Here is a 22773-nt window from a genome sequence, read left to right as displayed (position 1 = left end):
CTCGATGCCTTGATTACTCTAGACGGCGCTAATACAATATTGAAACAAAGAGGGCGATTCTTGTCTCCCTATCAAGTGAAGATCAGCCCATATTTGAGCACTGAGTGCACCGTGATCTGATAACTGAGGGACAGACACCCCTGGTCAGTTACACCTCATTAGAGAGTCACAGCTCTTTCTAATCCAGAATAACAGTACTCGTCAGTGTAGTCGGCAATGACACGGAGAATAGGCATTATGGAGAAATTACTGCAAGTGACTGAATGACCTCAGAGAGGAAGGTACGCAGCCTTGACATCATTATCAGCAGAGTGTTAATGACTGTGAATCGGTGCGCTGTGGAAGATGAGTACGAGACGCACATGATTCAGACAGTAGCACCACCTCGTCTTCTCCTCTCCTCTCCTCTCCTCTCCTCTCCTCTCCTCTCCTCTCCTCTGCTCTGCTTCTCTCTGGTCCAGCTCGGCCACTAGTGATGGGCTGACATGTTCCCAATACTGCATCACCTGGCCCTGCAGCGCCTTTGATGTATTATTCATGAAGAGGCAGCCCTCTGAACACAGGGGTCTATGTGGGGGTTTTGGGGTGCTGCGCGTATTTGTGTGTGCATGTACATGTGTGTGTGTGTGTGTGTGTAGGAAAAGCTTGCTCCCGTCTTCCCAGTCCTCCCACCACACCAGCACCACCATTACTACCAAAAGCAATACCAACTGAATGCTAAACAAACCTGCCTGTTGAATAATTGAGGATCTCAGGCCAGAGCAGGCTCTGATTAGCATACAGGCCTTATGGACCCAATCTGCACAGTGACAGGATGGTCTTTCCCTGGACTTTGGTACCCACCGAACACTCTCATTTCTACTTAACATCCTCTTATCTCGGTCCAAATTGCCAGAATTAGAAGAAATATCACCGCAATTTCAGTTTACCAACAAATAAATCATTAACCTCTGTAGGCATATGTGGGAATGCTAGAGATGACATCATTCACCAAAAATCGTCTTCAAGCGGAGGCTCGCCAGTGGATGATTTATTAATCTGCAAAGAAACTTGACTGAGCAGGTCTGTAACTACTAGACCTTTTCAGTACACGAACATTATTGAATAGTTGACATGCATATAAAAATATAAGATATACATGTGCCTGCAAGCAAATCTTGACAGATATTCCAAACCATGACGGTCCATCATAAAAGCAAAACAACGATGTCAGATTTAACACATGCTTGCAGAATGACTGCAGGACTACAGGTCTGCTCCAGGAGTCCCTGCTGGTGTCTCCTCTCCTCGGGTCTCTCTCTCTCTGGCTCCTCTTGGCCCTGGGCAGTAATCCCTGGCCCCCCATGTGTGCCCATCCGCTCCCCCTGCTCTCATTAGTGCAGTGTTGGGGCCTGGGGAGCCTGCAGGCCTGGGGAGCCAGCCTGCTGCTCCCCTCCCACTCTTCCACTCTCTCCTCGGCTGGAGTAATGAGCACATAATCAGCCTGGCTCCCTGTCAGCAGCAGCACACCAGAGGGGCATGTGGGCTCCTGGCCCAGAGTGGGGGGTAAGGCCACAGCAGGGTGTTTCACTCCCTATCCTCTATGCCCAGGGTACACCGCACCCGGTATTAGTGTTTCCCACCACTCATCAAATGACCCTCTGCTCACAGGTCACCAGATCAAGCACGGCAACTTCCTCTTTTAGTTCACATGCTGAAAACTAATAATACACTTTCAATGAACTTCCCTGCCTTTTATACTGCTTTAAAATGAAAGCGTTGCACGAGTTCTAAGACACCAATGTCATCCCATATTGTTTTTCAGCCAAATTAAGTGTTTCATTTGCAATCTTTGGCCTTGGACTGCACATTTATTAGAGCTGTGCTATTCAATTGCAATAAAAAATAATAAAATGATAAGAAATAGCACACAGTATCGACTTTACTTTGAAAACCAAGATACAAAGAAGCCTCTTTCCATGCTAACAACGATGAAGAACCTGTATAGGTATTTATATGTTCCTATGTGCAGACATGAAAGCATCTAAAATACATGTAATTGCATGCAACAAAAGGAAAAATGTTGCAGACTTGAGGAAAGTACATATTTAAGCACACAAAGGGGAAGGCTACTTATTATTCCGATGATGCGAGTAACATTTCTCCCACAAAACAGTTGGATTCCTCACATTCTCAGTCTTCTACAATGTGTCTTTCTGTATCGACGTTTCAGGATTAATGACGTTCAAAGAGATGAAGGCCAAGCAAAAAAAAAAAACACACCAACACAGAGCCACATAAAAAGTAGCAGCAACCACTGAAGGACAGAACAGAAACAATCCAAAAGGAGAACTCAACCTCAGTCAAAGTGCTTTCATTTCCTTCAAATTCAACTGCTATTATCGTACTCACTGTTAGGACTTTTTCCTCTTAATTCTGTCTCCCTACATTGTAGATTCACGGATTTCATTAAATCACACATTGTCTAAGCTGCTCAAAATCCGTTTTCTGCAACAAAACTCCACACAGTAGCTGCTGTGTCTCACAGATAAAATCAACAGGGTCACTGCCAGGTCAGCATTTATTCTAATAAATATATTTAATTGGTTTCTAGTGAGACTTAAGTCAGTCCTGGATTCCCATGAGCAAACTCCGTCCCATCACAACAATGTCCCATTGACTGCGCTCAATGAAGACTTTATCATGTGCATCGCTGCGTTTATGGGATCCAACGAATCAACCACAAACTCAGCGAGCACATCTAGCCAGGATAAGTAAGGTCAAGGGGCTGAGTATCAACGGCTGTATTTACTACAGTGTGGTGACAGTGGCTTTCTGCTCCATGCACTGCTTAATATGACTCCCCGAACTAAAAAAAAACGCCCTGATACAATCAAGCAGGTGAGATGCCAGATAGATGCTCATGTTATCTAATGTTTTCAATCTCAAACACACATCCGTCAGTGAAGCCACAAACCAAACAGGTCTGCTGAGGCCCCGCATTGTCTAACCAGAGTGAGACACCGTGATGACTAGTTCACACCTGTGTGGGAAAATTCAAGAATGGCAAGGAGGTTCGAACTTGAGAGATTTATGGAGTTTTTGTGGTAAAAGGCAGACAGACTGTTCAGCAGTTTTCCTGCGGGTGCTATAGGGGTTGTGGGGGAGGCTGTGCATGGATGGATGGGAGCCAGTATATTTACATGAACACTATAACTTTGTTATTGCGAATTACCACATAATGGTGACTGTTTGATTAAAGCCTTTTTTCCAGTAAACTGATTGCTCCAGTAAGTTAGCATTATTTGTTTGATAATTAAGTTAATGTCCCGTAGGATGTAGCCTGGAGGAAACATCCTATTAGTGCCATAAAATAAGGGTGGGAAAGTGGTTGGACACTGCTGGTGTTCACACAGTTATTTGGTGTGTGAAATTTTGATGTGGACATTATTATACATTTTTTTTCTCCCTCTTCTTATCAGCCATGGTGCTCTTTGGTCAAACACACTTTTTTCTAGCACACTCCATAGTCAAAACTATATTTTGTTTTGAGTGTCTACTTACTAAATGCCCCGGAGTTGGAGAACGGGAGTCTTTTAGTCCTGCAGATCCAGGAACGTCCAAAAGAGGCCATTTCATCTGCAGGTACTGCGGGTGACAGAAAAGGAGCAGACTTATATAACACAACCAAACATTTGGCAGGGAAAACATACTGTACACAGAGATAAAAACATCAAATACACAAGATTTAACAGAATGCATTCCAAAAAAGACATAATGAAGAGAACAAAATGTAAAACCGAAGGCTTTATTTTGCAAAAACAAAAAAGAGAGAGACAAAACTCTCTAATATTTACTGTTGCTCAACTGAAGGGGCTGAAGCATGCAAAAGAAGTATGAATGGCGTCAAGCCCGCAAAGATCTCCAGCAGACACCTGTACCAGACCCACACCGCTGCTGGAGTCAGACAGTGATTTCTGGCACGGGGTAGAGCAGGGAGAGCGATGTGAACACAACGGGCTGGTGGAGGACTGTGAAATTGCCGTTTGTCAAGGAAAAACAAGAGGCCAGCTGTGGGCGCCCGTCGCTGAGCGGGTGGGAAGAGACAGCTGGAAGGAAGCCCCACTTACAGAGCAGCGAAGAGGTTGAGCTGCGGACTCGAAACTAACTCCCGTCTCCATTGGTTTGGCCTTTTGACCCTGAAAATAGTCCCTCCTCCATTCAGTATCACTACTTTTCACACATGTATCAAAGTTATCACAAAGTGTTGTGTAAGTGTTTGCTTTCCCTCTTTTTTTTTTTCTCACGTTACAAAGATTTCCCCCGTATTCCCGCCGCCCGTTCCTTCGCCGCTGTGCCACAGAGTTAGAGCTATGTGTACGCGAGGAGAAGTTTTGTGATTTACTGCTTCATACAACAAGCTGAGCATTTTTTTTTTCTTCCTCCAGCAATGGACATAGCATGAAGCCAGAGCTCCAAAAGCACGGCGCAAACATCTGGTTTATAAATCAGTTTAAATACCGGACACAGCAGCTTGTCATGCATGTGGATTTTCTCTCTGGACTGGTACAATTTCAAATTAATTAAAAGGGTTTTATATATTATAGGTTAAATTTGGCTCATCCAGGCCCATGTAGTGCAGAGACATAAAGGTGTCAGAGTACATTTAATAAAATGCCGTTTGTGCATGGGAACATATTATGGGTTATAAATTCTGTCTGGAAGTTGCGATTACACAATCTTCCCATGCATCCTGTTATTATTCTACAATGTATAAAGTCATTTTTACTTAAATAGCGTTGCGCTCGTGAATTCCTACGCACAAACAGTTTGGTGTCCACCCATAGCAAACATCTGATGAATGGAGAAGATAATAAATAGTATCTGACATTTAAAAAATGACTGCTAAAAGCAGTTAAAGAATATATGCAAAGCTTTGTCTGCTTTTCAAAAGTTGTTGCGGGATAAATTATGACAAACAAGCAAACTGGAGGAGTCACGCATTCAGGTTCTGATTTTTAAAACTTCATTCATCACTCAGGGTTTGTAAGGAGGAAGGAAGCTTGGATGGCTGTGGTTTAAAAATGGAAAAGACATTATAGCAGGAGGGGGAAAAGGGAGAGGAGGGAAAAAAAAACATTTTCAGGAATGAGTTTGTCGGAGCAGGCAGAGGGTATTGTTTCCTGACAGCTGGGGTCCAACAGAGACCGAGGCAGGGGGAAGGGGACCCTTTTTCCCTTCGAAAAGGGGGGAAAATTCTTGGAGTTGACATCAGCCCTCTTCATTTTCACTATACTGCTCAAGGCTGAATCGTAAGTTCCAACTAATGGGCCCAAGTCCATACAACTGTCAGGAGGCAGTTGCTTTTAGAGGCTGCTATTGAAACTTTACTCTGCTGTGTGCATGGCGCCTAATGAATGCTGCTCTCAGGAGAAAAAATCCAAAACAATGCAGTTTTCTCTGTCTAATCTATGTCAATCATGAGTCCTTCCACAAATGAAACGAGCGCTATTGTGAGCGTTTGGTCTTGCCCTGCCGTGCCCACCCCGGCTCTCCCACCCAATCCATCCCTTATTTGACAGCTTCTGCCAGGACTGAGGAACATGCCCCCAGGCACTTTTTTTTACTGAGCGCCTACTTTTCTTTTAATTGCCAGCATGCCCTATGGAGCAACTGTTCACACACTCCCTGAAACACCCAGCCAGGTAATGCCAGCCGCACACTGTCACATTAGCTCCAGTCCAGACAACAGCAGCACACCACTCACCAACACATGAGAGGGACAGAGGGAGAGAGGGAGAGAGGGAGGGTGTTTGGGTCTATGAGTTGTTTCAGGAAACAAAAGGCGAGGACGTGTGGGCCGTGCTGCTCAGCAAAAACTTTCTCAGTGAAAAAATAGACCACAAGGGAAGCGTAAGAAAAAAAGTAAGGACAGCTGAATGATAGCGAGCGCATAAAATGGATGATTAAAATAGTTGTGACATGTGATATTAAATGGTTGTAAAAGGTGGAGACAGGAGATACATTATTATCAATGTAACTGCAGGACATTTGGTGATGCTTTAGACATGCCCTTATTTTATAAGAAACAAATACAGACATATGGTCGGGTCCATAGCAATGTCTGTTTCAGCATGGGAGCTGGAGGCTCTGGTAAATAGACTCGGACGGACTACTGAAAGAAATGTGTAACTAAAGTGAAGTTTAGCTGATCCATTTCCATAGCTCTCTAATTGTCTTCCAGCCCTCCTTGCTGCCTCCAACACTCAGAATAGACATCAGTAGAATGTGCTACTTTTACAGGACCCAGATGCGACAAAGGTGGCAGTGATGCCACCGAAATTTTCCAGAAAGCAGCACTGGAGCCCTTTGGTTTTTTGAACAGAGAGAATACAACATATGCTCTGGGGCATGTGGCCTGCCAGAGCTGGGTTCTAATTGTTACATCGCTCTCACAGAGCGAAGGAAAACACAGCCAAGAGTCTTTGTCATCTCTGAAGTGTGTGGTGCCATACTGCAGGCCAACATCAGAGCATGGAGAAGAGACAGATGTCTGGACATTTGCTTTCAAACTAAGTCAGACACTCTGCCAAAGAGACAGAAAAAAATCCCAAACTTTGCTCGCTGTCTGTCGACTTCAGGGCTGCAAAAACTAAAGTCAAAAATAATATTCATGTTAAATTATATATACAATTCTATAAAACTAGTAAAACTACAAAAATGATGCACAAACATTTCTTGATTCTGGAAAACAGCAGATATGCATATTAACTGTCACTATCTAAAACAAATTATTTGCTATTGCATCTAATGCTGAATTGCATTAACTCAACAAGTCAACACTCTGGCAAAGTCAAATAACAAATAAAAGAGTCAATATGTATAAAGTGGCAGCTCAGACGCTTGTGAAATGGCTTCGCCTAACTTGTGTTGAATAGTGGAGCAGCAGGAATGCCTCGACGGATCGCTCCAGCAGATAATGTCAATCACCTACTGTGTGGAGAACCCCTCCCCATTGTTTTCTTTTACCCCCCAACAGAAAACAAATGGGCCGCACAGCTTGCTGTTTGGCTGAGGTGTTAATTACCGTCCCCTGCCCATATGAACAGCAACTTCAGACAATGGCCCTGTCAGGCCCCCTACACAACAGTCCCTCCCTGGTTTGCTCTGCTTATGTCACCTGCTCCTGCAGGGCCATTGACACCTCAACCTGATCTATGCATGAAACACAATTAAAGCCTCTACAACAAAGACAATGTGATAAGTGGTCCCCGCCTTGTCTCAGAGTTTGCATTAAGGTTCATTGTTTACCAACATTAGAGGCAATTACATTGACAATTCTTAAGCAAACTTCGGCAGTCATTGTGCTAATTAGTGTGTAATTGATGGGGAAACGACAAGCAGCTCAGCTGGTCAGACCCACAATGCACTACTGTGCCGCTCCAAATTTTTCTGAATGGGGACCATGTCCTATTATCCGGTCCACTATGAAGTAAGTAGATTAGTCAGGGAGGAAGTTATTAATTGAATCTATCTTAAAGGAAGGTACAAAGAAAAATAAACCACAAATATATCTTGGTGAGGGTGTAATTGATGGAGAAATGATAATAATCATAATTTAGCATCCAAACAGACTACCTGGATTTCTGATCCTGGCCTTATCTTAGTGGAGATGTGTCTAGGAACCAGTAAATGTAAATGTAAAGTCTCGTTACATTATATTAGCCCTGAGAAGTCCGTGGTCCTGCAGTGGAGATAGCATACTGCTAATGGCTACAACATTTGAAGTGTCCATTAGCCCATAGAGGAATGAAGTTAAGTGACTATGACAGGGGCACTCCCTCAGTTTGCCGGGCCTCTATTGTGACCCGGTCGGTCGTCCTGCACTCTTATTCACAGCCAGTAAAAAAAACTGGGTCAAAGGTCAGACATCCAGAGTGCTGTGGTTTCTATGGCAACGTGGCCTATTAAGGCCAGGCTCATTGGCCTCTTAACATGCTCTTGTACACAAAAGAACTATTAGTGCAAAGAGGGAGAGAGGAGAGTGAAGAGGGGAGGCAGCGCGAGGGAGGTCCTAACAACACAACGACAAGGTTTTTCCAAGATTTCCAAGATGGTGACACACTCTGCCTGCAGCTCCAAATACGTCTATATGCAGCACACGTGGGATATCAGTAGCCCCTCAATGAGTACGGCGGTCACTCAGAAGAAACCGTGTGTGTCGGCAATCTATTGCAAAATCTGAATACGATTCTTGTTCTGCATGTGTACATTTACTGGAAAATATACTTAATCTTTAAAAAAGTCAATGAGCAAGGGTGTCACATGACACACATGCCTCATGCATATTAAGTACAAGGCCAAGCTGGCCAGCAAACTGGGTTTATTTGAAAAGTCCTGGGAGTGAATTTACTGCTGTTTCAGTAATAAAACAGCATTAACACTATACAAGGCCAAGATAAACCCCCCTAAAGAGCTTCTTTAATATTCTGTCCCAGTGAGTCGGCTGCGACTTCAGCAGGAGTTTGCATTTTTGCAACTCAAGCAATTATTTGTATCAGGGGTTGGTTTTTTTTTTTTTTCTTCCTTTTGCATGACATGATCCTGAGTTATTGCTTCCTGTATCCACAACTTTAGAGCTCATATGAGTCTTTAAATGAAGCCTCCATTGTTCTTCTTATTCTGTCTCACGGACTTCCAGGTACTTCAAATCAGACGTAGTTAAAGGAACAGTTCACTCTCACTGAGGTTAAACGTAGGAATAAGTGAGTAATTCTGTTACAGAGCACAACTGCAGGTCATATAAAACTCAGTGTATAATTAGACACACAAGAAAATAATTATGCATCTGGTAAGAGCAAAGCCCTCTCATAAAGACAGAGAGGAGGGTGCGAAGCTATTCGAGTTAATTATGTGCAGTCAGTTATGTGGTTTCCCGTACCTGTGAGATCTGCTTTCAATTGTCACATACTGCTCCGCTTAATGTCAGAATGATCTGATGTCAAGACAGTCTACACCTCAAATGTCAAAGATGCTGTCCCTTTCCTGTGTCCTGTGGCATTGTTTATCCAGTCGCACAGGAACACAACTTTATTATTGTTTGGGGAGTAGCCTCGTTTCATTGAAATTCACAGCCGTAAACGTCTGTATAATTAACTCCAGAACACAAGGTGGTTACCAGAGGTTGGCTGGATGTTTACAGTAAAGCTCGATCAAATGTGTGTGTGTGTGTGTGTGTGTGTGTGTAGGTCTACGGCAATGACACACAAGTGAGACCTTAATTTCTCATTTATGACCGAACACAAATTGACTGGAGACAGACAGCATTGGTTACCAATATAATACGGCGTTTCCTGCCAAGGCATTTAGGAGGCAATAATCCAGCATGCACCCCGCACAGGACAAATACCACAGCACAGTAATCACTCCAAACTCTCAGCAAAAACATTACAAAAAAATAATCTTTTTCTCTTCTTTTTCTAGAAACTGCAGATAAATATTTACCCCTGCCGAAAGAGCAAATTTGAGTATGTCTGCTAAAAGTGTGCCTCAGAGTTTGTTTGTTTTCCTGACAGGGCACAGTGGGTGATTGTTTCTTTTTTTTAAAACGTCCTAAGAGCAGCTGACATTGGCAGAAGAGGCAATGAGGCTTCTTGAGGGGAAAAAGTCAGTTTTTAAAGACAGAGGTGGGCATAAGTGGGTTTAGTGGAGAAGGCAAGAGAGAGAAAAAAGGGCCTAAATTAAACACATTTGTTTCTGCTCTCACATACCACAAGTCTTATGAAAACAGAGGGCTGATTGTGTTCACTCTGCAAGTCCACCTCCCCTCCTCCTCTCTCTTTCTTCACCACCACCCAACACTACCACCCAGCTCCACACCCCCAACCCCCTGCCCTGAGCAGCACACCCCACAACCCCCCCCCCTCTCTCACACACACACACACACACACACACACACACACACACACACACACACACACACACACACACACACACACACACACACACACACACACACACACACACACACACAGCTGCCTGCAGATGCGTCCTGTATTTGCTCGCCGAGTGCAGGCGCAAATCTCCAGGCCAGGCAGACTCCGGGCCCTGCCTCATCTCACTTTTTACTACCTGACATCCCTATCACCCCACCGCTAACTCCACTCACTCCACTCTCCGCCCCCCAACCCCCCCCCCCCCCCCCCCCTATCCAACTCAAACACGCAGACACATTCGCATGCCACAGGTATGCTTCGACGCTCTGCCCTGTCGTACAAGGACACAGAGACTGACTGTTTTGAAACTTAAACCACATCATTTATGTACACGTTTAGAAACAATTATATGACAAAAAAATGTGCATAGCAGAAAAAAAAAATGTCAACAGTAGTTTCAATTGATTCAAATGTTCTAGAAGCAAAAATAATTATCTTGTCTGCCATTTTTCCATTTCTATCAGACTAAATCAGACAAACAACAAAAAAATTATAATTTTGGGGACAGAAAATAATCTCATTTGACATAAAGGACACAGTGTGCAACGAAGCGCACAATTTACTACCATGATATTCTCCAGGATTAGTTATGCGTATTGTCAGCAGACTGCAGGGAGGTCTGGAATGCCGCCAAAACTTTTTTATACTTTAACACATTTGTAAAAGTCATTCCCTGCAATCTACAGACTTTATTTTCACGTGAGTGCTAAATCATGATCTTGCGATAGGTTTGGCTGTAAATTCAATTCACGTTCACGTGCAGGGATCGTTTTACATGTCTGAAACTTTGTAAAGAATACATTTTCCAGTAAGAACGTATAGGTTTTCGGGGTTGTAAAAAAGCCCTGAGAGGAGTCGCAAGGCGGGATGAGGTTGGGTCATGAGGTCCCCTACCTCTTTAAGGTTCATCGGGTCCCTTGAAAGCAAAACAATGGAGTAACATTCAGCAGCGACAGGCTACTTCCAGTGAATGTACTTTTTTTTTTTTTTTTTGCTCAAAAAAATTGCTGGTCAATATTGAATAAATTACTTTTAATACATTTTGTGAAGAGAGATGCTTTAGAGGAACCAACATTGATGAATATGAGCTGTTCCACTTTTTAAAGTTGAAAAATGTCTTTATAACATTAACCAGACCACTGAGAACTCAAGGCTGGACATGCTATTTAAAACAATATATACAGCTGCTGCTATCTTTCAGTTTCAATACAATCTAATGAGAACGGCAAGGTGATTACGATCAGGGGCTGCTGTAAATATCAAATTTCCAGGGACAGAGTTTAGGAGAGGCCCCTTACAATTACACAGTATTCAGGAATGCAGACCGTGAACCACAGCAACATGGAGCAGAAGACAAAATGCTCACATCCCATTTTGGACGTTAAGCTCACAACACATGACAGAAGAGGTTTACGGATGGCGCTGAAAAAAAAATAGGAAAGTTTATCTTTCACGAAGAGCTGTTTCTTCGAGCCCCAAATCTGCGCCACAATGCAACAAACCTCCACTCAATCCAAACTGCACACTTCTGCAAACAATTAGTATTAACCCGAGAACGGTAAGCTGCTCAGAGAAAGAGAGAGACTGAGGGAGAAAGAGAAAGAGAGAGAGAATGAAGGGGGGAGTGACTGGAGAAAGAGAGGGGTGCTTGTGCACAATTACAGCAGGGATTTATGGCCTGAGAAACAATTTATAAATCACAGCGCCTGAGCTAATGTGCTCCAGATTGTTCTCCATGCAGCTGCAATTTTGGTCTGCGTGAAACGGCATAATAAACCTGGCTGGAGGACATGTTTGGGTGGTAGTGGTTGGGGGGGGGGTGAAGTTGAGTTTGTGGGTGGGGGCTGATGAGGGTGAGGTTGTGTTTTGGAGGTGTTTGGAACAAAGAAACAGAACTTTTTTTTAGTGTGAGATTTTGCTGAGGTGCCATTCTTGATTGTTAAATTCGACAGGAAAAGATAGAATAAAGGTCTATGCTGAAACAAACACATGATCTCAAATCATGCAAGTAATACCAAACAAAGCATTTGTTCCATGGTTATAGTGGAATTACACAGTAGCCGGACAGTAAATGCACTATACCAAAACTGTAACTGAATAATTACACAAGTTTCCACTGAGTAACAATTAAAGTTTTTGAGCAGTAAACCAAAGACATTTTTATGACCTCATTGTGAAACTATGAACTATAACCTTATAATTACACTCTTGACATAAGTGAAATTAAATTTTAGGTTATAAATAAGAAAAGACAAATGTTGCAAACTGATCCCTTCATTGTAGCTGCAGGCTGGTGTGGAAGAAGGGATCGGATGTGCTGTGGGGAAGCCTGGGCTTTTGTGGCCACTCAGCCAACTGGCCCTGAACCTTGACCTCTAACCCTTCACCCTGGGGGGCAAACAAAGCTCTGAGTGACATCTGAAACTAGACACTCTGTGGGGAGAGAGTGTCTGGACAGGACTCAAATAACCCCATTAACTCCGCAGAAAAGATTTATGGCTTTTTATTCTGCCTCTGCAAATCTCGACGCTGACGAGTCGCGCATATCCGTCAAAAATAATCAAGCAATTAAGAGGTGTGCACCGAGTTTCGTCTTGTTTACGTGCCAATATATCCATCTTGAACGAAGATAAGCAAAAGACGTTCCATAATTGACGACTCGGAGCAGAGTAGTGATTAGTGGTGATACACACATGTGCCAGCCGTTAGTCTGTATCCAAATAAATTCGATTTAATACGAACAACATGAAGCTAATCTTCAGGCGGTTTTAAGAGAGTCACTGATGCAGATTCACCAGCACCTCTGATGGATTCTACACAAAGGATTACGTAAACAGCCTTGGCATTAGTATACTGTAAACAAAAACAGAGAGAAAAGTTGATGGTAAATGTGCTGCGGTGAATGCGAGCCTCCGTCGCCAGAATGCTGAAAGCCACTGTAGTATTTAAATCAGGCAAGGAGGGAGGAAGACTGGGCCAAGCATTCTGTAGCTCAGCTGTGAGGCTCTAAGCCGTTGCCCTAGGGTCTTTGTCCTGCCTTTCAGGGCAAGTCTGAGGTAGTCAAAGACCCTATTCATGACCGGCGCTCCCCCTGCCAACACACCCATACAGCCCCAGTCAAGTCAGCCGAGAGCTATAGAGCCTTCCCATTTCACACGAGAATCAGACCTGCCCCTAAAGCCTGCTTCAGGGATTTCCAATAGCCAGCCCCTCCAACCCATGTACAAATCAAACAAAAGGGCTCCTTGGCCTACTCCATGTCATATAGGGCTGATTAGATCTTTTTTTTTCTTATGTTGCTACTCTAAATTTGAAGCAAATAAGTCAGTCACATGTGTAGGGATTTGGTATTTGGCCATGTAAATGGATGAGGGATTATGTCAGCGGAGGATGTGGAACTGCCATCCAAGCCTCCTACGTCCATCGTTATCATCCAAGACAAGATTCCTCTCATGCTAATACACATTTTACAGAAAGAGAGGCAAACCTGAGTATGTCAAATGATTAAATCTCCAAACAAATGAAGCTAATCATGATGATCATCTGAGGCAGGCACAAGGGGAATCCCTTTATCACAACAGAGTGTCTTATGTCTGAGGAGGACAAGGCCTGCAACAGCCATTACTCAAAAATAATCACCATTACATTACCTCATAATTTTAAATGGAGCAGATAAGGTCAGAAAAGGGTGATATTGTGTGGCCCGGGGCCAATGTCAGAATCTTTTTTTTTCCTGCTGCTTGTTTGTACTAACAGGATCCAGATAAGGAGACTACACATTTTAGATGACTTGTGTCTTTGCTCGGCTTTAATCGAATTGGTCGCTCCGCAGAACATTGTGACTTCTTAACAAGTACAATTGGTTTATGAGGGTAACTGGGGAAAGCAAGAGGCACCCAAAGGTTACGGTCTTATCAATATTAGGATGAGCAGGCTGTTCTCTTGGGAAAATATGTGTATGATATTACACAAACAATTATAGACATTTAGCCCCCATCAAAAATAATTTAATCTAATCTAAAAGGACTTAAAAGATTAATAAAAAATTAAAAAAAACAGACTCATGACTTCATCAAATCAGTCACGGCAAAATTATTTGATGTAAATGACCATTTTGTAGAATATTAAATTAAAATCTATACTTTTTGTGTGATATTATGCAAACCACCAAGAGAATACACTGAAACAACAATAGCTAAAATCATGGTGTTTAAAAAGAGTGTTGTCTTCCCCTTGTCTTTGAGACAAAGTTAGTGATAGTAACCGCATAGTAGCATGTGTCCTGCTTACATAAATGTATTAAAACATGGAAAATTCCCAGTGGCTCTGTTTAAGATTTATGTAGTCAAACATACGATCCATTACATTCTCTACTTGTGTTTTTAGAGCCAGAGCTAAATTCAGATTACAGATGGCTCTCAGTCTCATCGGTTACATCATCAGTTACAGCTGTAAATTTACAGCATGTGTAGGTTTTAATCTCCATTTGTTTCACAGTAAAAGATAGATTAATGACGCAGATCCTGCACATGTTGCAACGTAAAAGGTGTAATAATCTACATGCATTCAAGCCAACCCAAATCAACTATAAACTGGTTGAGGTCTGTGTGCTGTATAGGTCGCAGGCTTACGCAGGTGCAATGTGTTGACGTGACGTGCGTCCGTCACGGGACGTGAGCCGCACCCGCAGTCCGAACTTGCTCCACCGTTACAGGGACAGACTCAGTAGGAAGCAGCCAAACTGATTTACAACTTCAACCAGAAGAACAGCTGCTCTGCTCGCCTTCAACTAACCTCATCCTGGACGGATATCCATCCACTTCTTAAATTAGTATGATACTACGTGGATACTCTGTGACATGGCCTTTAACAGACCCAGTGCAAGGAGAGCACATTTGTACGTGGACCGAAGAGAACCGAAGAGTAGTACTGCTGCAACATGTGCAGGATCTGATAGCCTCCTGCTGTTTGCTGATTGGTCTGTGACTGTGAGGGAATGGCAAAGCATTGTGGTCTACGGTGGAGAAACTGCACTCTGTGGGAGACAGAATCCCTCAGATAAGTGAGTGCCTCAAGGTCTGGAAGTCGGCCCACCTCGGGATAACAGGCAAAAGGAATAGCAGGACCCGTATCTGCCCCAGTTTAAGCTCCCACCACCACATCTCATCAACAATCTCTCCTCCTGCCTGCTCTCTCTCTCCCTCCCTCTCTCCCTTTCTCTCTCTCTCTCTCCCTCTCTCCTGCTGCCTGCAGTGCTTAAACTGAAAACAGCTGCTTGGAATACCAGACTGATGAAACCCTGTTTAGAGCTTTTTCTTTTTCTTCCTGCTGTACAATCACGTTTTATTAGCATGGAGTGAAGCGTTTAAGGTACAATTACACAGGGAAAACATTTCTTTATGTGAGCTAAACAGTAGTGGTTATGGCTATGAGAAGACTACATACACTTATATGGGACAGTCCAACAGCACAGTGAACTGGCTCCCCCCACACCCGTCTATCAGTTAGATACAAGCATGGCTGCAAGGAAGGACTGTTCTCAGAATCAGTTAATCTGAAGGGTTTATTTATTTATATGTGGGTTTATTCTAGGGCTGGAACGACGAGTCAATTATTTGATAAATTGATCAACAGAAAATTTTGGATTATCTATTACTTGTTGCAGTCGTTTTTAAAGCACATTTTAAGGAAGTCGTTGTTGTTTTCTTTGACAATATACAGAATATGAGTGGCTTTGGGGCTTTTGGTCAGACAAAGCAAGCAATGTGAATACGCCAATTTTGGATTTGGGAAACAAAAAAAGAGCATTTTTCACTATTTTACAGCCCAAATGATTAAGCAATTAATCAATAGAACAATCTCACTGTGAAAAGAATCATTGGTTGCAGCCATAATGTCTTCAAATCACTGTAGACTAACAGACCATAAAGAAAAATATATTCAAATTGCGTGATATGCTGACATGACACAAAAAAGAGAAGACGCTGCAGTGACCTCATATTTGGATAAACAGGATTGCACTGGATTAATCTGTTAGACAATCATTCCATGAACAGAAATAGTTTCACCACAAATAGTTTTAGGACTGTGGTCACCTGGGAGTGAGTCTGACTACTCAGATAAATCCAGCGGCCTCCCATCCCCCCCCCCCCCCTGCACCGGGGCTCCATGTTAAGACCCAAGAACAGACATGACTAAGATGGTATTCACATGACATATGAAATGTGTCTCCAACTCCCACATCTCCATCTCCCAGAGCTTCAATTTGTGGCAAAAACTTTTACTTTTATGGGGATAATGAGCAGCTGTGGAGGACTGGAGATAGCATGCTTTGTATTTCCATTGCTTCAACCTCAACTCCTCAATCTTCTGTTTCAAAGCCAAAAGGAAAAGCAGAGCTTTTGGGGTGAACTCAGGTGTGTTAGAGATGTTCACCTTTGGCCAAATGTCTCACAATTCAAACACTCTCAACACAAGTTTGCCAAAATTTTCACAGGGGAAAGCAATGTACCAAAACTGCACAGTAGCTCTGGCCAGACATAGCGAACGAGAAAAACACATTAATTGATAAAAACACATTTGCACACATATTCATCTTGACACATCAAAGGGATTCATTGATGTCACTGAACATGGGGAGTCTGCGGCTGGAGAGGGGAGATGTTGGTTATCCTTTTCTCAAAGGGTGCTGAGATGCTCCTGATGGGCCCCGCGCTCGAGAAGCCAGAGAGCGCTATAAACAGAATTTCTAATGTCAGGCGGGCGGGCGGGTGGGTTTAGGTAGTGAACTAGCAGAGTATGGGGTAGTGGGAGGAATTGACGCCAGCTCATGCTTTCCACAGAGACCAAAGAGGGAAGGATACAGACCAGGACTGACACCATTTCACACAGTTCTATACAAGTGATGTTAGGAAGACAACATGAGCACCCGAGGTCTAAAAACGAAATGTATGTTCCTGTAGGTTCTTTGTGAGTCTACTGAAGCTACAGATTACTATTATGACATCTTCTGATTACACGGTGAGTGATTTGTACATATTCACTCAATGTGAATATCTATAAAATGTATTTTCTCACACATTTGCTGAAATATGCAACAATTTCAACTGTAATCAATTCAAATGCTTTTATTTTAAACAAGAGCAAACATCAGTCCAAACATCTCCCTCTTCCTTCTCAAACTAAATCATGATTAATGTAATATCTTTTTGCCAAATTTAATTTAATTTCCTCAAGCCCTAGCACTGAGTTTATTACCAAAGTTAATCACTCCAGGCAAGAGCTCTCAGGCAGCGGTGGCATTTCTGTGTTTGCCCGCGACCTGTTTTTAATTATACAGTGCCACTACATTGATGTAGATGTGTTTGCCTTTGAAGGAAAAATCTTTTAAAAACTATAAACCTAGTCAAAAAATGTTCGCTCTGTTGACACAGTGCTGGGTTGAAAAAATATTTGTGCGCTCACATTCAGGAATACAACACTGAGGGTTGTCAGAATGTGAGCCCTGCACACTGTTCCCTCTGTTGCAAAGTATCCACAGAGCCTCACCTGAACCCCCCCCCCCCCCCCCCCCTCAACCCCAACACTCACAGACTTTACACACACAAGCATGCAGCAGGGATGCATGTGTGCACATTCACACACGCACACATTCACAAGGTGAGCGAAACACCAAGCTGAGCCAACTGATGAAAAGACACCTCCACACAAACAGTGTTTGCTTATGCGGGGAGAGGCCCTTTTATTCAGAGGGACAATGTCTGTGTTGACTTTTTCTTTGTCCGAACATTTTTAAGCACCAAAAGCAGGAGAAAGAACGAGGAAAAAAAGAAGTCAGAGAGGCATGCAATCACAGCCACAGACATGTTCAGACTCATACAAGCTTGCCATTCATATCTCGAAACAATTTTCTTTTCAACAATCATGCTCCGGAGTTGGAGTGTCCCACTGCGTATTTGATGAAGATATATTTGAGCGGCTAACCTTCGCTCTCGCTTACGTGCCACCTCTCACACACAAGAGGCATTTCACTCTTTAGTGACGATGATGATGTACTAGCAGAGTTATCTGAAAGTGCTGATGAAGCTGACGAGAGGTGGCGTCAAGCGGAGTGTGTGCTCACCAATTAAATCTGGCACTAGTCTGTCACTACGGGAACAATGCGGCGATAATCACATCAATGAATCGACAAACAATAAACTGGATTTGTCGGGTTGGCTGGGTGGGGAACAAAACTCTCTCTGGCCCTGCACACACCGCAGCGGGCAGTAGTCTGGTGGAACATCTCTGCAAACATAAAACCTCCTCCTCAGCTCTCAGTGGATTACAGCAGAATGTCAGCTCTGAGCAGGCTTTAAATCAGTTATGCTTGGCCCTCAGGGGAACTGAGCCCATGTAGGCCTGTCTCTCATTGCTCATGATAGGGTTGCCACATCCAAATTTAAAAGTTGGGGCCCAAACCATTCATCATGTTGCGCATTAGAGAGTGAATCACTCCACGACGACTCTTGAGCAACATGTCGTATATATCATAGAGCAGTGTGTTCTTTTAAATGCTGGTATGTGCGGAATATATTCTTTACACTTGCTTGAGATTTGTTTATTATTGCGCCAAAAAAAAGGGGGCAGTTGAAAAAAAGATACACCCAGGTACAACCAACTCACACACATGCACACATATTGTTATATCCTTGATTACAAAAATACTTACACTTAATACTACACTACGCTCAAAGCTAAGAAACTGGAACCGGAAATGAAAGCAGAGGGTTCTACTGGCCTGGCATTACATGATCTGTTTGAGAGCCATAACTTAAGTGTGTCTCACGCTGCTGAAGCACAACCACATACCACACTTGTAAAAACAAATCTTTCAGTCCCAACTGGGCTTTCAAGAAACACACCACGATAAACTGTGATTGTTTTGTGAGAAGTTACAACACAATTAAGGTTAACCTGCGGGCACATTTTAATCTCACGAGCCAATCAGTGTATTCTTCAGAATGTTGATGATGCATGATAAATGCTTAAACTAAGTTGTTGGCCTGCCGTGGGTGTGGGCCACTAGGACATATCATCGGACTGTATCGAACTTAATCCACAGGTGTAAACAAACCGAACCCTCAGAATGCCAGCCTAAAATGGGGCTAAATCGAACCTCCCATCAATCAAATTCACTGCGTTCACACTAAGCCATGAGCAACATGGAGGACCTTAAGACGCCTGCTAAGTATGCCAGCCATTGTCTGCCTGCATGTTTTCTGCCACGCTGATGATTGACACAGTCAGCTCACTCTGTCCCATTGACCTCATTCTTTTCTTTTTCTAATATGGGGGATTATACCTCTGAATTTCAAATCCTCCTCAATTATTTGCTACTTTGCCTTAAGTAACAAGAACAACGGTTTTTATTTTTTGACTTTGCTTTGCTCGACATAAACACACGGATTGAGAGGCTTTCATACCAGAGACACAAGACACAACAAAGCAGAGACTATATAATAGGCTGCTAAAATGCGCTCAATTACTTAAGACTGTTAGGTTTGCTCCTTGAATTTAACAAACACATCTACTAAAGTTTCCTGCTAAAACTCCTGAAGAAAAAGCACAAAACATTGTGAAGCATTCCTGCATGTTTATCTCTTATATTATTCCTACGAAACTCTGGTGGCCAAAAGCAACAAGATAGACGATCTACACGCTGGTATGTATCACCTTGTCTGAGCAGAGCAGCCTTTTAGTTAATGAGCCCCAATGGAGACCTCCAATGAAGCCATCAAGACTGCTCAGAATAACAATGGTCAACTAACGCCTTTCTAATTGAATGGAAGGTAGAGGGAGGCGAGGGGAGTGGGCCTGGAACAGTGAAAAGGAGACAGAGAAGAAAAAAAAGGGGGGGGGGGGGGGGTCTTTTCAGTCAGATGCCTGCCAGGCTTTAACGAAAGTACTTGTTTTTTGGGGGGATGTGACATGGATTGGGGGATGGACGAGCTCAGAGGAACACAGCTCTCCAACAGGGATTATTTCAAGGAAGTTTGCATAGTTAAATTGTATTTCGTAGGTTACAGTTCCAAATATTGTTGTTTAAATTGCATAAAATATTGCATGTTTTGGGGGAATTTGTATTTGTTGTCACTACCGATAACACGTTCTTTGACCCTAGTTTTTTTTTTGGATCATTACCTCTCTTATGTGAATTCATTATTCGTGTTTGCAGCATTGTTAACTAGTATTGAATTTTTATAAGGTCTCTGTGCTTTTTTTAACCTGCCGTAAAGGCTTATGTTAAATATGTGATATATAGGGTTTATACTGGAGAAACCAATCCAACAATAACCGCAATATGGGTTAAAAGCCCTTTCCGGGCTTCGTGGACAACTGATGTGATGCAACAAGTAAATGAATGTGAACTCTTCATAAACAACTGTCAAACTTATCTAGACTTTTAAAAATAAAGTCTCTGGACAGCTGTCATGGACACTGCAGTGAAATGCCTCCCATGTGTGTCAAAGTCAGGTATTACATTGTTGTTATGGGGATATCACTCCAGGAACAGCTTCTTCTTTTTTTTCATTTTTCTGCAGACAATGTGTGCACACGGAGTTACCAGCCTGTACACTGAGAAAAGGCTTTCTTTAAAAAACACGAGCACAAAAAGAAAAGCAAACTAGGGGACGAACCCAAAAATATATTATAATTATAAAACACATTTTAGGAGAATATTAGCCTCTACGCTGCAAAATGTAAGAGAAAGCACATAAAATAGCTTAAGGCAAGTTCACTGTATAGCATCAAGATGCAGCGTGAGTGTTGCGGCGTACTTTCGACAAGGAGTTGCCATAAATCATTCAAAAACAGAAAAAGAATGACTAATGAGTCTGAACTTTGAGCCGAACGAAAAGTTGTCAGGTGCGAGTCATGTCGAGGAGTGGTTGGCATGGAGAAATGTATTTCCCCAAAAGAAGAACAAAGAAGTAGTTAGTACTCCTTGAGAGGCCACTCGGAGGGAATATGGCGGTCTGGAAGTGCACAAGGAACTTTTACGCACGGCCAAAGTTTTTTGCAGAGTGCGATTGAAACGAGAAAAGGAGAGAAAAGAGCAATAAATCTACCCGGACACTTACTGTTCTTGCACTCGGAGACAGTGAACCGTTTGATAGGTAAGGATTGCTGAGGTCTGGGATCATGAGAAACGGGTAGCCAGGATAGTGAGGACTCTTAAAAAAGCCACCATCTTGCTGTCTCCTCAACGCTGCAGGGAGAAAGGAAAGTCAGGGTTGATATAAAGGCACAAATGCGACATATTTGCCAGCTATATCCCATACAGTACTGAGGGTGTTTAGTGTTTTACCTTCGTTGAAGTAGTCTCTTGCTTTCTCATAACTTTCTAAGTCGGGTCTGGTTTGGGGGCGCCTCTCTGCTTGCTGACAAGGGGAGAAATATAAAAGAAACTATTGAGAACTTGGAACAGCATTAAATCGTATTTGTCTTCGCTCTGAGCAGCGTGGAGACGGTTTTATATTCGCAGTGTCCTTACCTCTGAGTCGGATGAGCTGCTGTTGTTTTCTGACTCGTTCACTAAGGAGGACTTCACATCATCCAAATCCCTGTCCGCTGACACATTTTCGGATATCTTCTCCTCTTGCTCGCCTTCGTCTTTAAAAGATATCATCTCATCATTGGCCCCCAAATCATCCCCACCACCTCCGTTCAACTGTGGCATTTTTGCAGAGTAGATAGTATCGAGGAGAGGGCGAAAACAATGGTAATAACTATTGACTTTTTTTCTTTTTTTTTAAAGATCAGCGTATAGTCCAAACGTGTCACTGGAGTAGTAAACTAACTACAAGAAATTGTTCATGTTTCAAAAAACCCGTATCATCCTCTGAACGTGCTCCCGCGGTCCATGACGAGCCTTGCGATAATAATCCACAGTTAAAGTTACGACAGAGTTGCAAAATATTGATGGATATTTGGCGTCGGCGGCCGGATGCGCAGAAACTTGGCAAAGTTTGGTCTCCGTCGCAGCTTGTGGACAACTTGTGGCCCCTGTGTGTCTGTCCTTGTTGTGCTGCTGAGGAATGGGACTCTCTCTCCTCCTCCTACAGAGCCCGGAGACCACATAAACTACAGCCCAGGCGACCGAGAGGGTTACTCAAGAGAAGGAAACACGTCCGATTTCATCTCCTAATATCCATGTGTGAGAAAACAATGGTTTCGCGTTTAAAAAAGAAAAAGAAAAACACGAGACGGTCAGGCTGCAGTTTTCTTCACTTCCCACTCGCTTCTTTTCCTCGCAAAGAACCAGCGATCGATGTTTTTTTCTTCTTTTTTCTAACAATGTTTTATAAAACAGCAATGTAACCGGATGTAAAAGTATATGAAAATGTTCAAGTGGACGTGGTCGCCCTTTCCCTCCACATTGCTGCCGGGGAATGCGCCCTGAAAAACTACTTGGTTGTTCAAGTGGAAGAAAAGCGCAGCCCGTCCGTAGGGGAGGAGTTAGCAGTGAAAACCGACACTTCATTCACCAGCATGTAGATCAGCTATTCGCTCTTCCCCTCAAGCCACCAGCACACAGCCAGCACACCACGCACTGCAACGAGGGAGGTTTGTACATGGAGAAATACAGTAAGCAAATAGATTACAGACAGAGTTGCTATACATTATGAAGATGATGGTGATGAGTATTATTATTATTACTGTTAATGGAATATATATATATATTTATAAAAGGAAAGAAACGCCAATGTTGCCTGCGTTTGAGATGGAACACAACTTATGTGTTTCCCTTGTTTAA

General features: G+C 43.0%; 1 protein-coding gene across 2 annotated transcripts in view; it reads right to left on the bottom strand.

Annotated features, from left to right (window-relative positions):
• The window catches only part of tcf7l1b (transcription factor 7 like 1b), a 31284-nt gene extending 8878 nt beyond the window's left edge, over positions 1-22406 (bottom strand). For both annotated transcript variants that reach the window (XM_079162056.1, XM_079162057.1), the window contains exons 1-4: positions 21511-22406; positions 21325-21397; positions 21098-21225; positions 3544-3627 (exon numbers count right to left, since the gene is read on the bottom strand). In XM_079162056.1, coding sequence (XP_079018182.1) covers positions 3544-3627; positions 21098-21225; positions 21325-21397; positions 21511-21696 — 471 coding nt within the window. In that variant the 5' untranslated portion in view covers positions 21697-22406. The remainder of the gene's footprint in view (positions 1-3543; positions 3628-21097; positions 21226-21324; positions 21398-21510) is intronic.
• Between the last annotated feature and the right edge of the window lie 367 nt (positions 22407-22773).

This window comes from Pholis gunnellus, assembly GCF_910591455.1.
Source record: "Pholis gunnellus genome assembly, chromosome: 6".
Classification (NCBI taxonomy): Eukaryota; Metazoa; Chordata; class Actinopteri; order Perciformes; family Pholidae; genus Pholis; species Pholis gunnellus.
The sequence above is the reverse complement of the archived record's forward strand: the minus strand, read 5'-3'. Positions and strand labels throughout refer to the sequence as shown.